This window comes from Nanorana parkeri, unplaced genomic scaffold (genome assembly GCF_000935625.1).
Source record: "Nanorana parkeri isolate BGI_ZX_2015 unplaced genomic scaffold, ASM93562v1 scaffold672, whole genome shotgun sequence".
Lineage (NCBI taxonomy): Eukaryota > Metazoa > Chordata > Amphibia > Anura > Dicroglossidae > Nanorana > Nanorana parkeri.
Window position 1 is genome coordinate 348,818 of NW_017306940.1, and position 18,130 is coordinate 366,947.

The 18,130-nt window shown below is 42.7% G+C and overlaps 1 protein-coding gene across 1 annotated transcript; it reads left to right on the plus strand.

Annotated features, from left to right (window-relative positions):
• Positions 1–2,491: 2,491 nt before the first annotated feature.
• On the plus strand, positions 2,492–14,184 carry COMMD4 (COMM domain containing 4). Its single transcript, XM_018563536.1, has 8 exons — positions 2,492–2,571; positions 3,974–4,045; positions 5,925–5,990; positions 6,065–6,104; positions 7,376–7,495; positions 11,598–11,678; positions 12,150–12,320; positions 14,066–14,184. The coding sequence occupies exons 1-8, from the start codon at positions 2,569–2,571 to the stop codon at positions 14,104–14,106; spliced, it is 594 nt and encodes a 197-aa protein (XP_018419038.1). The 5' UTR covers positions 2,492–2,568; the 3' UTR covers positions 14,107–14,184.
• Positions 14,185–18,130: the final 3,946 nt, after the last annotated feature.

Consider the following 18,130-nt stretch of genomic DNA (forward strand, 5'->3'; position numbering starts at 1 on the left):
AGATGGACCACAAGAGCACCACATTTCCACGGAGATTCTTTCGGATCTCAAACATGTATAATATTCAGATGTTCAGTGCATCCATTAGCGTATTAGCGATAGTGTGCCTTCCATAAACAGATGCAGTAGGACAGAACTAATAAGTGGAAATGTGGTCTGGGTATTGGATGCCAGGGAGAAAACTGAACCGGATAGCTGCTGAAAGTGATGCAGTGGCTTAGAGCAGCATGTGGGGAAACTTACTAGAAGAATGCTGCGGAAGAGCTGAGCAGAACTCAGAGCCCTAGTTAAAGTGTATCTAAACCCAAAAACAAAATTGTAGCATAATGCCGTCTACCAGCCCTAAAGGGGTCATGCACACCAAAACAAGTGTACAGACATGCAGTGCGAAATACATTGGACTTTACAGCACCCATGGGCCCCAGCTTCTGCCATTTTCTGTCCACAGGATTGCATGGATTTAAAGCGCTGTTCTAGGGTAACAACAGCAACACTCCTCCTCCATACAGTAAAGTGACTGTTGTCACCCTAGGATAGGAATTGTGTTATTGCCATATTCCTGAGTTTAGATACAATTTAAAGAGGACCTTCACTCAAGAATTGTACTTCCTACTAAAAAACTGGTTTTATTTCATGGACAACCAGCCCCCTACTTCCATTCTCGCCTAGGTGAGAATGACGTGAAGCCTCCTCCTGGGATACCGACGTCACAGCGGCTGAAGGAGGAAGGACCTGGCGTCGTATTGTGTCATCAGGGAGCTGGCTGTAAGAACCAGGAAGAGGCAGCCAGTTCTCCATGACATACAATAGGAAGATTGTGGTGTGGAATAGTATGTGTAGTGGCAGGGCCGGCCTTAGGGGTGTGCGAGCCGTGCGGCCGCACAGGGCGCCATGGCAACAAGGGCGCCGTGCGGCCGTCACAGCTCGTCCTGTGGGCGGCTTCTCTCCCCCTCACCGCTGGCCATCCGATATGACAGCGCTCCCTCGTCCGCCCCCCCACTTCGGGGGGGGGCGCAGGAGGGAGCGCTGCCTGCTGTCAGGATGGCGGAGCGGTGAGGGGGAGAGAAGCCGCGCCCGCAGCTGTCAGGATGGCCGAGCGGGGAGGAGATCGGAGCCGCTGTCATCCTGTCAGTTTCAGGATGACAGCGGCTCTCTGCGTGGCTGAGCGGAGGATCGGTAAATATCAGTGATATTTACCGGTCCTCCGTGTGAGAAGGACAAACACTGGAGTGATCGTCTGATCACTCCAGTGTTTGTAAATAACTGGGGACACATAGCGCTATGTGTCCCCAGTTATGAATGAACAGCATGTGATTTACATCACAGCCTGTTCATTCAAGATTTCACCAATGGGGAGAAGCACTCAGTACAGAGGCTCCTCCCCATTCAGAAACAGCTGATGGTAAATATTTGAATGGGAAGCCTCTGAGAGCTTCCCATCCATTGAGTGCTGAGGCTGTAGAAAAAGAAATTGAGGATTTGGTGTCCTCAATTTCTTTTCTATTTTACAAGGGAAATGTCAGGGGTCTGTTTGGACCCCTAATATTTCCCCGAAACCCCCAACAGTAAAAAATAAATAAATAATACAAAATATGAAAAAAATATAAAAAATTATTTTAAAAAAGTGAAAACTCCCCCCCCCCCCCCACACACAAACGTATTATTAGACAAGTGCGAAGACTAAAAATTCATTTCAGATGAAATGAACGAAAACTAAAAAAGTTTTCATTTGTTTCATCAAACAAAACACATTTATATGCTATTTTGTATTCAGCCATTGGTGTGTTCTGGAGGCAGGGCGCATGACGTCATATATCACCGCACGTGTTGGGCGCCACAATCTTGGTTTGTATCTAGGTATACACCAAGATGGTGGGGCCAATATCGGCGTGTGAGGTCACCTGACGCCACGCATGCATGGCGTCATGTAACGTCATGCTCCCTGTCTCCAAGATGGTGGCACACATAAATAAATGGTGCGGATATTGGAAGAAATGGGTGTGGCCACTGAGGGGCGCTGTAAAGCTTTCTTGCACAGGGCGCCTAAAGGTCTAAGGCCGGCCCTGTGTAGTGGAAGAGTGGTGGGGGAGAAAAGAACGACGCAGGATTCGCCAAGTTAGCATGTTTTTCATGGATAAAAGACCATCAAACCGAGGCGGTATATTGTGAATAAATTTAATGTAAAGTCTGCCTATCATCTATAAGGAAACATAAATACTAATACTGCAGAACGTGATGCAGCTTGCCCTGCCTCATCATGTTCTCTCAGCATGATAAAAGCAATGGCTCTGTTTATATCATTTTCATCTAAAGAAGAGAAAAGGGAAACAAAGAAATACATTCTTTTTGGATATCAACAGCTCTGCTTCAAAAGCAACAGAGCTGAACCTTCCAGGAAAGGTCACTCCATATTCCGTTCTAATAAAGATCCTTGACTGTGTTGTTGAAGTCACATGATCGGTGTTTGATCACACTACGTGTTCTGTTCTAATAAAGTTCTTTGAATGTGTTGAAGTCACATGATCGGTGTATGATCAGCTGACAGGAAGAGCTTGCTTTGCTGACGATATGGTGAGTGTGTTCCCTGCAGGTTGCAGTTCTGTACGGATCATGGTGCCATACAATGGCTGCTTCAGTTAACATTTGTCTGAGGTGTACAGGATGTGATAGTAATATAATTTCTCCATGCTGAGTTGGATTTGTATTGCATAGATGATAACCTGACTGAGTAACATTGCAGTGCTGCAGTACATACAAATTATTCCTGTTCATTTTATTTGCATAAAAAATAAATAAGTGTCCTACAGAACAAACACTTCACCATGCAGCAGTGTACGAACTAGATAATGTGTCAGTGTGTGAATGGACCTTACTGTGTAATAACACTGTCTGTCTGGGTGCTGCCAGGAGGAATGATATGTCTCTGTGCTCTTCAGGCATACACTGTGATGGAAGGTTCTGACCATATGGCAGATCAGCTGTTCCCTGCTCACAAATGTAAATCTATTCCATTGTTAAATACTTGACAATGGCAATATACGTTTTTTTTAAATGTGGTGTAAATCGGCACCAAGAGGGGAATTCTCATCACTTTGGAGATATTTCCTTACTTCCTGTTGTGTCTCCAGAACAGGATGTGAAGGGAGATTTCCCCAATAGGACACAAACTGCAAAAAAAACCTGAAAGGGGTTGTCACCCTTTTCTATTCTATGCAAGAAGAAAGGTTTTCACTTACATACCCTTTAAATATTTTTTATATAGTGTTGTTTCTGGTCATCAGAAGACCTACATGCCATAAAAAAAAATTTAAAAAGCGAGTTCATATACAGTAATACCTTGGTTTAGAAGTAACTTGGTTTGAGAGTGTTTTGCAAGACAAGCAAACATTTCTGAAAAATTTTGCCTTGATATAGAAGCAATGTCTTGCAATAAGAGCAAAATTTTGTAGAAAAGCACCACCGAATAAGGCTGTAGCAGTGCGAGCGATAAGTCTGTTTAACGACAATACAATGTCACATTGGATAGATTCCTTGTTAAGGTTTCACGAAATGAAAAAGATTCCGTTGAGCCAAGAGATAGCAGTGATAGTGAAAGTCATCCTACACAATAATCCTCCTCTCTTATCCCCCTCACACCAGCCACGAAGGTACCTGTAATTGGCTTATTTGTCTTTATATTTTGTATTATATTATAGTACTGTATTGTAATCCTTTTTATATGAATATTTTTGGGTTGTGGAATGAATCATCTGAGTTTCCATTATTTCCTATGGGGAAATTCGCTTTGATATACAATCGCTTTTGATTACAAGCATGCTTCCGGAACCAATTATGCTCGTAAACCAAGGTATTACTGTAACTGCTTGTCCACTATTCGTATGCACTAACGCACCACTTTTCTTCCCTGTGATGGTAATCTGAAATATTTTTTTTATTATTATAACTGAACACGTATTTATTTATTTCCCTTTAGAGGTTCCGTTTCTGCGGTGACTTGGATTGCCCTGATTGGGTTCTGGCAGAGATCAGCACGTTGGCTAAAATAGTTAAGTAGAGAGTTTCAACATTTTCTATATAAAAAGTATAACAGACTTGCCTGGTTAGTTTCTAAAAATACTTTGTTCTTATTAACATATTGGGACAGGTGATATATATTTAAGTTGGGCTGGGCGCAGGAAGGTGATTTTTGCTAGTGCAGTCACATTACTAAAAATTGTCCATATTTATCTGTCAATCTCTATTTATGTAGTCGATTTTTATTAACGATTGGTTGCACATATTTGGAGCATTGCCCTATCATTTGCAAAGAATCTCTTCTACGTGCTACACGTTTCCATTTCTTATGAGTAGCGATGAATAGTTAATCACAAGTGATTAGTGACAAATGATTTTAGTAGTATGATTGCACAACCAGAAATTACTAGAGGTGCACCGAAATGGAAATTTCATAACCGAAACAAAACCGAAAATGTTTTTTATTTTAATTTTTTCAAATATTTTATTTTTTATTTTTTTATAAACTTTTTTTTTTCATTTTTATTTTTTTATTTTTATTCATTTATTAAATATTTTTATTTTTTACTTTTAGGGGCTTTCGGGGAAATATTGGGGGTCTAAGCAGACCTCTGATACTCCCCTTTTAAAATAGAAAAAGAGATTGAGGACACAAAGTCCTCAATCTCCTTTTTCTGCAGCCCCTGCTATAATGAACAGGAATCCTCTATACTGAGTGTTCCTGATCATTGATAACATGGGGACAGAGTATGTTTACTATAACTACAATTATGAATGAATGGGGGTGATGTAGATCACTCCCATTCATTCGTAATTGAGGATATAGTCAACATATCATGTCCTCAATTATTTACAAACACTCAACGATCACTGAGTGTTTGTACCGCTCTCCTTCCTCACAGCTGTCACAGGAGGCTGAGCGAGCAGTGCAGGGAGGAGAGCTCAGCCTCCTGTGACAGCGCTCGCTGTCTCCGCCCACACACAGCTCTGCTGAGACAGGAGGCTGAGCGCTGGGGGGAGGAGAGGCGCCGGCCGCATACTGCGCTCTCCTCCCGCAGCGCTCGGCCGCATGTGACACTTTCTCTTCTCCGCGCTAGGACACAGCGGGGAGGAAAGAAAGCAGGGATGCGCCACTGTATGGGCACAAAAATGGCAGTTTCAGCATTTAGCCAAAAGTGCAATTTTCCGGCCGATATATCGGTGCATCCCTAGTAATTGCCCATGTGTCCCCAACAAAGCTGAATTCCAGCCTTCCCTTCAGTCTTGCACAGTTGTACAGGCTCCTTTCTAGTACTGAATTGCTTACTGTGTTTTCACTGCACACTGTGAGCTTCCCACAGTTTGCATTAGATGTTGCAGTACATCAGAGTCCATTTCATTTACTGGCTGGAGGACATCCAGCATCATCAAGCTCTTTCCTCTACTCTGTCTCTCTGTCCCATCCTTTTCATTCATTGGATTTCATTTCTTTCAGTTGTGGAGCCTCAGCATCGCATGAGGGCATTACCTAGGGCAGTCTGCATGCAAATGCACTATGCATGTTTAAAGTGCTTGCATTTACACATTTACTGATGTCGAAATATCCGTAGAGCATTTAGATATGTAAAATTCTACTTTCATTCTAGTAAATGTAGGCCTGTGCATGCATTTACACATGTTTATATGCACAGACATGTAAATTACTGACCCTGGATGCAGGTTTTTCTTACGGCTCTCAACGCAGCACAGGTTTACAGATCTTTGCTGTGTGCATGGGCCCATAGAAAACAATAGAACCACTCAGATGAAAAAAAAAAACACTGTACTGATACAAACACTATTTTCTTTTTTTTGATGTGCACATGAGCTCTTTCAGTATTCCTTTCGCTCTTTATGACAGTATTTTTCTCACAATTTTTTTCTGTTTTCAGTCCTCTGTTAAGCTAAAGCTGATCTGTGCCCAGGTACTGAAAGAACAACTGGGAGAAGCCATTGATGTAAGTTAAATAGACTCAAGAACATGTTGGTTGTAGCTCATTCAACTATTGTGTTTTTTTGTTTTTTTTAACAGTATGAAAAAATTTTGAAGCTGACATCTGATGCTCGTTTTGGTAAGAAATGTTATGATGTGTATATCTTACGTTAGTACAAATATTTAGTTTCTGGGACTACAGTTACGACAGTACCTGCTACCAACAGACAAGCTGGTCTGGAATTAAATCATCAGTATATAGACCAACCTAGTGAGTCAAAGCACCGCATCCCAACAATTGTAAATGATGCTAAGAAAACCCAAACAGAAAGCACTGGGGACTTTTCAGATGCTACAATGACATCACTTTTAAAAAAATATGAATTTATTGTTAAAGGAGAACTATGGGGTCAAGGCTTTTCCCCATAGTTCTCCTTAGGGTAACGGGAGGACACAAACTAGCGTCCTCCCGTTACCCTAATCTCAGTATACCGTGAGCTACAGCTCGCGGTATACTGAGACGCCGGAGCGGATACCGACATCGATGTCGAGATCCGCCCAGCTGCGTGAGTGACAGCTGGTTCTGCCTATCTAGAGGCAGAGCCAGCTGTACCCGCCCCCTCCCCCGTCCGTTCCGCCAGTCAGCGCTGGCGGATCGGAGCAGGGAGGGGGGAATCCAGCCCCTCCCCTGTCACGGCAGAGAGCCGTGACAGGATCGAGAGGTGAGCTCACCTACCGATCTACTGAGCCGACCTGTGACAGTCTCATTGTCAGAGGTCGGCTAGAACTATGAGGTGAGTGGAAATCACTCACCTCATAGTTCTCCTTTAATATATATAAAGAAATATGTCAAACTGTATCATCAACCTTACAAAGACAACATACATGTCACATACAGGTCAACGATGAACTTCTCTTATTTGCTCCATTTTGGTCTTTGAAATATACATTTGAAAGTGTTTTCTTCCATAAGTGCAAGAAAATTAATTTACAGTCTTACCTGAAACAATGTTATCAGGATGTGTTTTAGGACTACAGACCACCTCCTCTATTGTTATGGAGAAGACGAGGTGAAAGGTGTTCTGTGGCCCTAACACACTTCCTGTACAAGGGTGACATTGCTGCTTCTCCACGGATACACTACAGTAGAGAGCATTGTCGGTCTAAGACAGGAAGTGTGCCACTGGTAGGATCACCAGGTAACGTAAGAGGAAAAAAAATAATCTAAAGGCTGCAGTATATTTAGTTTTAGGGTTTAGATACATTTTAAGCCATATTTTTGATGCTATGTACTACTGTATGCAGTCTCTCTAATGTAGTAATAAATGACAATTTAGGAAATTGTATATACATGTATTTATGTGATGTTTCCCTATATAATTTGTTTTTGCTCTGTCTTATCTCCCTCAGAGTCCGGTGACATTAAAGCAACCATTGCTGTACTTTGTTTTATTCTTTCAAGTGCAGCCAAACACAATGTTAGCAGTGACAATCTGTCAAGTGAGCTTCAGCAACTGGGGCTCCCCAAAGGTGAGAATATGGGAGGAATCCTTTATTGCTAGAACTACCCATTCCTAAACAATTGCTACTGTCGCCTGTGTGGTTTCAGAGCGTTTGCCATGAGAGAAATATGGGGGTGGTCACTCCTCCTGACCTTATTAAAACGCTAGTTGCCTGACTGTCTCTGGCCTTAGTACTGACCAAGTCAGAATTCCTGATCTGCTTACTTGTTCTGAAAAATTGAAGGGGCAGTCCAGATGGCCAGCGCTCTGACGAGGATGTTCATACACCAATTGTTTGTGTGGGCAAAGTGTGAAGGTGGTGTGCAGCTTCCCGATAGTACGGACAGACCAGGGTGTCTGACTCGTGTAATGATAAAAAAGAAAAAGGGAGGGAAGCGCCACGACCAGGGAGACAGATTAATGTGGCCTGGTTGGTTGTTAGGGTGGTTCAACTTGCTTGACGGTGGAGCGAACAGGTGTGGTCCTTCCCGGTTTGAGTGGTGGGAGATCACCGGGAACACAAACGGAGAACGATAGAGAAGTGGCATGTGATGGATGAAAGGTGTGGAGTGTAGAGACTCACCGTTTGGTAAGGGTGGAAGCGATATCATCGGCGAAAATCCAGGGGTCCTGTGTAGTTGGATGAGGCTTAGGAATGCTGATAAGTCTATGAGGAGGAGGGGTCCATCAGGGACCGTGATGTGGTGATGGCTCAGGAGAACAGCCACCGTGCTGGAGTGCGTGTGCCAAAGACTGATGGCAACTGGGGAACCTAATCCTCAATGGGACCAGCCATTTGTGGTGTCATGGGGGAACCTTAGCTGGGGAAAGGGATGTGGAAATGGCAAAATGCTGTTGGACCTCAAGAGGGCAAGGAGGGAGCTGGAGAGTGACAGTGTGTCTGTCGTGAGAGAACACACACCGCAGGGCAGGGAGCAGACCGGCACGGACGGCGTGTGTGTGTGTCCCATGGGCGACAGGAGACAGAGGACACCCGTCACAAAGGTGGAGCGGAGGAAGTTGGGGGAGCGGCAGTACTGCGAGGCTCCGAGCTGGTGCACGGTCTGACGGGTGGTTGGTGGAGCTGGTCTGATCACCAGCGTGCTGTGGGCTTTATAAAGTGAGAGACAAGGGAGGAGTGAGAAAACACCGCTGCTCACGGGCACGGAACCAGCCCGGCACGGAGTGGTTAGTTAATGAAGGCTGGCAGGAGAGGGTGCAGGCAGTTTTGAAGCTACACGCCTCTTTATCAAGCCGGGTGAGCAGCTACTTGTTCTGGGCCAGCTGCTTAGAAAGCTCTGAAATCAGTAGGGCAACTTGACAACCAAGCAACTGATATTTTTTGAGGAGGATCAGTGTTAGGACTGTACTTCTCATTACACATTTCCTTTAAAAGCATTGTTGGCATTTTGGTAATTCATACATGTAGTTTTAAATTCCTTTTAAAATCGGATTCTTTGTGGCTTAAAGGAGAACTATTAGGTGAGTGATTGCACTCATGAGTGTTACACTCCTTCATGTTTAGAGCCGACGTGTGACATTGAAACTATCACAGGTTGGCTCTATTGATCACTCACTTCCCGATCATCTCACTGCAGAGAGTGGTGACTGTCAGTCACCGCTCCCCGCAAAGATTCCCCCCCCCCTCCCTTCTCTGATCCTCCATCGTTGACTGGACGAATGGATGGGGAGGGCACAGCTGGCAAGATCCTGAGCTTTGGGTCATGGGGAGGAGGTTAGTATATGTCCTCCCGTGACCCTAAAGAGAACTATGGGATAAAAAGTTTACCCCATAGTTCTCTTTTAACAAAGAGTTGTAAAACTGTGAAGCATAAGACTCAGAGTACCATGCCTGACCTTCTAACCGACGTGACCCCGTCTTTTATATTTTACCAAAAAATTGGGTAATAATAAATGTTTTATCATTTAATATAGGGGAAACTATACCAAAAAAAGGTATAAAATTAATTTCAGTACAGTGTTGCATGACGGAATAAATGTCAGTTAAAGTACCGCAGCGCTGAATACTGAAAAATGGCCTGGATGGGAAGGGGGTTTAACACCGTGGATGTCAACTGGTTAAAGTATAGTTCCACTTTTGTAGCTAGAAAAAACATCTAAGAAGTAAGAAATATAGTTTTAAAAATTATTTTTGGGTATACTGTGTGAATAGAAAACATATAGTGGGATTTTCTCACATTTGTCTGCAAAAGTGGAAATACACTACAGCTAATACACAGCTAATGAATAATATTAAGCAAATACTACATTAAAGTGACATTAAACCCTCAGATTTTTTAACATAAACCAATACTGTAATGTGTGTCTTACTGTAATCCATGGTTGTTTCCCTTCTCTTTGCTGCTCTGCCTTTTAAATCCTCATGTCTTCTCATGCTTGGGGAGAACTTCCCTTTGCAGCTGAGTGCCTCTTCCTGTAGTGCTGGCTCAGGTTGCAAACCTACACACAGACACCATGTATCCATTCCAGAGACAAGGCAGTCTGCTGCAAAACAGAAGTTCTGCAGAGCATGAGAACAGATACAGATTTAAAAGGAAGAGCAGCAAAGAGAAGGGAAACAACCATGGATTACAGTAAGACACACATTACAGTATTGGTTTATGTTAAAAAAAATCTGAGGGTTTAATGTCACTTTAAGTGCAGCCCAAACTTTTTTATTGGATTTAGATTGTGGGTAAGGATTAGAACCCCTGTCAGGTTTTACTGCTATCCAGAGCTCCATTAGAGAGACATCCACTTACCTTCTGTCCTGCTGACATAGTTTTACCAGACAGGAAATGAGGAGAACTATCCAATAACACAGATATACAAAAAAATAAAAATTGTTGTTTTAAGTAGAGTAGGAAAAAGTTAGAACCCCAGTCTTATTTTTATTTCTGTCTGTGTCGATATTAGAGATTTGATCTCACTTCCTGTCTGGGGAAGTCATCAGGAGAGGAAGTTCCAATCCTTTATCCTTAGGGATGCTGCAGAGGTTGCAGCTGGGACCTGGCTCTGGCGCTCCACCACTGTCCTGAAATCATTAGTCTGTATTGTTTTAGAAAAACTGTCACATGACAATAAACAAAAATGTATCAGTACTCGTACTTGTAAGTACTCGGCAAGTACCAGTACTCGTACTCGCAAAACTGGTATCGGTGCATCCCTTTATATTTATAAAAACAAAATCGTACATTAATACAGAGATGTGCAAATCCCAGGAGCTCCGTGTGCTCCTTACAAATGACAGCGGCCTTCTAACTTTTGAATTTTTCTCTAGCCTAGCCTTGGAGCTCAAAGGTATCAGTACTTGTACTTGTACCGACTACGGTACTTGGTATCTGTGCAACCTTACTTATCCTCTTTATCTAAAAGGGAAGATAGTTTTTGTCTGGATATAAGTTTTTGAAAAATTGAACGTCTGTTTAAATCGGCTAAATACATCAAAACAAAACCAGTTCAAAGTCCTAACGTTTATTTTCCTACAGCCGAAGCAAAAAAACCTGTCCCCTGCCAGCATGCTACAGAGCAGGTCCCTTGATCTCTGTGTGGAAGCAGTGATCTCTGTACAGAGGTTCAGCATGCCCCCTGCTAAGTCAAGAGTCAGAGCTCTCCAATCAGGAGGAAACATGAGCCCTGCTGATTGCAGAGTTATAGGTCTGACTCCGTAGAGATCATGGTGAACCTCTGCAGAGAGACCACTGCTTTCTCACAAAGAGCTAAGGTCATTCTCTGCAGCTGCTGGCAGGGACAGACTATTTTGCTTAAGCTGTAGCTGCTATAGAAAAAAACAAAACTGTAGGAAATTGATCTCCATTTGTTTTTAGGCATCTGACATGTATGAAGCTGAATTAAACTGAAAGTTCAGTTGAGCTTTCAAAGAATTTCAATCAGATGGCACCTCTGTAAAAAAGAAAAAAAAATTATGAAGCAATTACACTTTTTAATATATGATTGCCTGTTTTTAGTTTGGCTCTTTGTATGATTGTTTTATTGCACATTGTTTTAAGCATTTTGATCTAATTTTCCATCGCTTTGTTTTTCAATAGCATGAATATTGGTTCTGAGAATTTTTGCTGGTTAAGAGATGGGAGTATTATCTTACATTAAACAACGTATTACATTTTCAGAACATGCTGTCTCCCTCTGTCGCTCTTATGAAGAAAAGCAGACGGCTTTACAAGAGACCTTGAGGGAGAGTAGCCTGCGCTGTGAGTATATAAGCTGTGCATTTCCATACTCCAGCTCCCTCTTCAGTGACACTAAGGATATGTTCAAAATACAATTTCAGGTTTGGCATAAAATCTGTAATGGGTTTTCCCTGCTCCCTCCTAGCAAGTATTCACCCACCTAAACCTTAGAAGCTGCATATACCCTCTCCCCACTGCCTGACCCTCTGCTCAGCTGGGAGGTGTTTACTTCTGTTTTTATCCAGGTGCCTGTGGTGCAGTGCTCAGAGATAGCTATAGTTTCTCTAGAGATGAATGGAAGAGCCCCCTCAGCAACTTTTGTAGTAAAAATAGTCTTCCATTCCCTATCCTCCTACCTCAAAGTGAGCGTCCCCTTAAAGAAAATATTTTAGCTGTGGAATGCTGACCCTCTGCTCTGATTTTAAGTTCCTGACCTGGTAGGCCTACAAATGATAATATGTAATAGTTGTAAATGTTCTTATGTCTCTGCAGTATCACACTTATCTTCAGCAAGCTGGCGTGTAGACCAGACCCTTAGCTCCAGTGTTCTCCAGGAAGTCAATGAGCCCTTGGTCCACCTCAATCTCCATGTGGCAGATGCTAGATACTCCAGTCCAGTTGCTATAACTGTGTCTTCCAGTAAATTAAGGGTATTACTAACAGGTGAGATCCTGCTACACCTACATAGCCGCTTGTCATATTCAACCACCTTATTAGTAACATGCATTGTAGAAAATGCAAATTGCTGAGCATGCAAAATAAAAAAATCTCCTTGTGTTGAGAATCTGTATAGCATTGTTGCTTTTGTACAATATTTCACGTGTTTCTATGCTGCTAGCGCCTACTAACACCCTAAAGCCCCATTCACACCGCACGATCTGTGAACTTTTGTGAAGTGAAGCATTTGTAAGCGTATTTGCCGCCATTGTCGCACGTCAGCCTATTTTTCACCATGCCTTTTGTGCGCGTTTAACAAGCTTTTGCCCCGCTGCGTTTGGGGTGCCATTAACAGGTAATGATACCGCAAGCGCAGTGCACGTTTTTAACGTGTTACTTGAAGGAGCGTCATAGTGCACGCATTGGCACCCATTCATGCAACACGAAAGTAAGAACGGGAACTTAGTCAGTGTTGTGACCAGTGAGGATAAATTATTACTTCACAGCTGAACTTAAATCTATTATTTGAACAGAAGAACTAAATATAACGTTGTGTATAGTTTTAAGCTCGACCGTCTCTGCCTGGAAGCCGCCATATTTTGTTCAGATAGAAATAAGAACCTAATAACTACATCAGCATTTCAAACAGGTAATTGACAACAGAAGTGCTGCCTACATCAGCCACTAATTTAAAAGTGTTCAGAAAACATTTTACAAAAAATATTTGATGCCATCCAACTTCTTTAGTATGTCAACAAAGGTTTCTTCTATGTTTTCTTAGACTGTGCTGTTCAGATGTGTCCATAACATAGCTATCCATTGTGTTAGTTCTGTCCTACTGCATCTTTTAGATTGTAAGCCCTCACGGGCAGGGCCCTCCTTACCATCTTGTCTTAAATTGTATTGTGACTGTAATGTCTTCCTTATATTGTAAAGCGCTGTGCAAACTATTGGCGCTATATAAATCCTGTATAATAATAATAATCTGTTTATGGAAGGCACACTATCGCTAACGGATGCACTGAACATCTGAAGACCATACATATTTGAGATCCCAAAGAATCTCCATGGAAATGTGGTATTCTCTAGAAATAAACAGCAAACCTGGATACAAATGTAAAGCTTCATAAAATATTTCACATATACTTGTTGTATAGGAGAAACACTTGAAGGAGAACTATGAGGCGAGTGAAAATCACTCAGCCTCATAGTTCGAGCCAAGGTTTGACAATGAAACTGTCAAAGGTCGGCTCAATAGATCGGGAAGTGAGCCAACACATACTGTCGCTCGCTCACTTCTCGATCCTGTCCCTGCAGAGAGCCGTGACTGTCACTCACGGCTCCCTGCAGGGATTCCCTCCCCTGTCCGATCCTCCAGCGGTGACTGGCGGAACAGACGGGGTGGGTACAGCTGGCTTTGCCTCTAGATGGGCAGAGCCAGCTGTCACTCACGCAGCTGGGTGGCTCCAGACAGTAATGTCGGGATCCGTCCCGGCTGCGGCGTCTCGGTATACCACGAGCTGTAGCTCGCGGTATACTGAGCTTTGGGTGACGGGAGGACACTAGTTTGTGTCTTCCCATTACCCTTAGGGGAACTATGGGGAAAAGCCCTGACCCCATAGTTCTCCTTTTAATATTGGTATTTACTATTAGGTCATCAAGTTTGGCTTGTGTTTACATTATACTGTCAAAGATTATTTTATTTTTTTTAAATGGTTGAAATACATTACATATGTGATTTGTGTTTCTAGAATTAAAACAAGCCCTCGAAATGATGAATGCCATCGACTGAAACTGATGACCTTTGTCAGCTCTGCTATCTAGCTGAAGATCTTCATAAGAGACTAAAACATCTTTGATAAATTAGCCTCTTGCTAATGGCAAAAGTAATACGAACTACACCATGTTGTTCTTTACAAGCACTGAGCTCTCCAAACTACTCATGCTCTCAGAAGATTGGCACTCGGGAATTGTGCCGCATTATGGACCAGGCTACATGCAACCGACTGGACAAGTTAACGTGACTCTGCAATGTTGTGACATCTAAGAAAAAGAAATCAAATTGATTCATCAGTGTTCAGCTTGAGACTTTTGAATTTCTGGCACTTGTAGTTTCAGTGTTATGTCTAAGTAAGAGAAAGCAGATTTTTATTTCCAGCACCTCCATGTTACAAAGCGTAAATGGTAATTTTCTATGTTGTGTTTCAGAGTTTCCCCTGATTGTTGTTGGCATGGATAGATTGCCAGTAAATATTAAAACACTGCTTTGCTATAAGAGCTACTTATGTATGTTAGATGCTTGATCTATATCTATAAACCTTGAGTTGGTAGATACATTTAAGCACTGCATTTTATACCTGTGAGAATATCAAATCTAAACAGTGCAAATGGTACATGACAACAAGAGCTGTTGGCAATGTGCAACTCCAGCAATGCCTGCTGCCCCTTTATTGGCTAAGCAAATAGTAACTCTCTCTTGTATATCCAAAGGTATGCCTTCTGCCCTTTAAGGCAATGCCTAGGTCATCTGTAGAGTTACTAGGGCCTTGGGAATTGTGATGTGGGATAGTAGAAAGAACTATATCTTCCCTGTCAGAAAGTTAGGGCGCTGTAAGTGACAATGTAGGAGCACATCAAAAGCTTTATTCTGTCAGCTTCTAGTTGGCGTGCTTGGATTATATTGTCAACTTTGTTTTAACTGCTGTTTGAACTCCAGTGAACCTAGTGCAGGTCATCTGCTGTTTGGGAGCCTAATAGGAATGGGAGCCTAATAGGAATACAAAGCCCAGTATCGAAACACATTCCTGTAATGTACCTTCTGAGTTTTAGGTAGAAGTTAAAGCACCTAACATTTTTTTTCATATCTCTTGAGGACTCTTTGTGAGATACCTGTACTTCAGTTCTTGGTTTCATCTGCTCTAGCCATTATGAGGGAATAACACTTTTCCTCCTGTATTTTTTTTATTTTCTGTTATGGCAAATGAAACAAGACGTTCTGCATCACATAAAGATGGATGGAGACACCCAAATCTCCCAGTTGACCAAAAACAGAATCATAAACTATGGCAGGGAGAGCTCAATTTAGAAATATCCAAGACATATAAAAAGACAAGCCCACAGCTATCACTTTATGGTGAAGAAGCTGAGTGGCTTTCCCTGTGCTGTGAAAAAATGGGGTCCTTTGTGCAGCACAATGGCCATTTAGAGGACGTCTAGTATTTTACTCCATGAATATTAGGCATTCTATGATTGCACTGATGTCACATCACCACCCATCATCCAATCAGAAAACACTTAGTATTCACTGAGTAAAATACTAGTCGTCCTCTGAGTGGCCGCTGTGTTTAACAGCAGAGGGGAAGTCGTTCAACAGAAAAGATGGTGTGATACGCTGTTGTAGCTGCGGCTGCTACATTGTATTACAGGATCCCCGTGGCCCTGCCAGGGATCATTTATATATACTTACATTAAAATTGTAGTTCAGCTTTAATGATTGCAAATAAGAAATGATCATTGTTAGGCTTTACGCACACATTGTCAAGCATTTTTTAACTCTAGTCACAAAGGCACAAAATGCTTGTGGTAATAAAGAGGTTAAATGGCTTTCCCTCCTTTTTTTTTCCCTTCAGTTTTTGGAAAAAACCCCCTTCAGATGCAAAGCCCCCCCCCCCCCATTTATTACAGAGAACAGTTACCACTGTGTTCACGCTGCGCTGCACCTGCATTATATAAGCCATTCATAAACCTGCGGTGTCCCACACAGTGTTCTCTGCATACCACTGCAGAGAACACTATGTGACTTGTGGAAAAGCCAGTCACATGACTTTGACAGATCATATAACTAGGTTGTCCTGCCAACTTTCCTATTCATTGATTTAAATGGGACTTACTTATATACTGCACATTATTGTTCGTGCATGAACATGCATCTTAAAAGAGAAGTATTCGGAGAGTAAAATGTACTCTTCCCAATACTTAGAGCCGGCATTTGACACTGCAGGTTACATAGTTAAATAGTATTTGAGGTTGAATAAAGACACAAGTCCGTCAAGTCCAACCTATTGCGTGTATGCATTTATGGTTGAGCTGGTATGTGCGTGTATATGAGTCCATGTGTGATTTTGATCTTAGCAGTACCTGTACCCCTGTATGTTATGGTCTCCAGGGAAATCGTCCAAGAGTTTCTTGAATGATTCCACACTCTTAGCTGAAATCACTTCCTGTGGCAGAGAGTTCCAGACCCTAAACGCTCTAACTGAGAAGAACCCCTTGCGCCTCATGTGCTGACATTTTTGGTGGTGGCCCCTAGTCTTTGTTATGTGGCTAACCGTAAAGAGTTTGTTAATAATGTTGCTGTCACCATTTAACATTTTATGCAAGAAAATCATGTCCCCTTTAATCTCCTTACTTCCAAAGAGAACATATTTCAATTTTTAAAGGTATCACATGCTGGCTCTATAGATTGAGAGCTGAGCGATCACAAACTGCTGAGGTCTCAGCTCACGGTCTTTTCCCTGCAGAACGGTGACTTGTCAGTCACTGTTTCCCGCAGGGATTCCACCTGCCCTCTCAGCTGCTCCAGTGTTCATTGGACGGACAGACGGGGAGGGGCAGGCACAGCTGGCTCTGGTTCTAGAAGGGCAGAGCCAGTTGTCAATCAGGCAGCCGTGTGGATCCCCACAATATTGTCAGCATCCTTCCCAGGTGCAGCATGTCTCTGCACTGTCAGCAAATAGTGAGCAATAGCCCCCTAGATGCTGACTTTGGATCACAGGAGTACATTAGTAAATATACTCCTTTGAACCAAACTAAGACTAAAGTTGGCCCATAGTTCTTTTTTTTTAATTATTATAATACAGGATTTATATAGCGTCAACAGTTTGCGCAGCGCTTTACAATATAAGGAAGACATTACAATCACAATACAATTCAAGACAAGATGGTAGGAGGGCCCGGCCCGTGAAGGCTTACAATCTAAAAGCATGTTAGCCCAAATGAATAAGTTGCAAGGGTTAACTGCTTGTTTTATTCTAGGCCCTGGGTCTAAAATTAAAAAAGATATGCTCACCTGAACCATGGTCCCACGTAGCTGCTAGACCGGTCCCCACAGCCTCTCCGCTCTGGTGCCCTAATGACCTGTGAGTTATGTCTAATACGGTGTATTAGATGTGAGGACTCCGAGGGACATTCCACTGCTAGAGTGGAGGGGTAGAGAGGCGCCACAGGATCAAGGCTTGGGTTAGAATAGCTTCTTTATTCCATTCCCTAGAGAAGCATTTGCAGTTAACCAACCCTTGCAGTTCGCAGGTAGCCCCACTGCAAGGGTTCATTTTTAATTCTGCCCAGAGATCTTATTTAACTGAACAAGCTGAAGAGAGAAGCTGGTTGGTGGCCATGAACACCTGCTCCAGATTCTGTCTACTCCAGTTTTTACAAATTTACCCCATAGAATGTTTATTAATACATCAATAATTTCAGAATCATCAAGTTTTCTTGCCTCCGATACCGTCTTCCTATTTATGACTTTGCTTATTCTAACCCCTTCCCAACCGATGAAAGGATTATTCCGTTGCGATCGCTCAGTTCATTAATGACCGTGACGGAATAGTCCCATCATGCGGTACAATGAGTACTGGTCCATGGCGAGACCAGCGCTCATTGGGTTACGCTGCTGCTGGGTCCCTCGGGGTCTGAGGCAGACCCTCAATAGTCACAGTGATCGCTAATCGCAGTGAATACAGAGCTGTGACAGCCACCAAGCCGGATTGCAGCTCATGGTGTTGAGGAGCTGTGAGCTGGCTCAGTGTGTTACAAAC

Excerpts from the sequence above, each read along its gene's own strand:
- COMMD4 (XM_018563536.1), top strand. Across the intron at positions 7,496-11,597 it reads GCAACTGGGGCTCCCCAAAG|AACATGCTGTCTCCCTCTGT; the intron begins GTGAGAATATGG and ends TTACATTTTCAG. Across the intron at positions 12,321-14,065 it reads ATTAAGGGTATTACTAACAG|AATTAAAACAAGCCCTCGAA; the intron begins GTGAGATCCTGC and ends TTGTGTTTCTAG.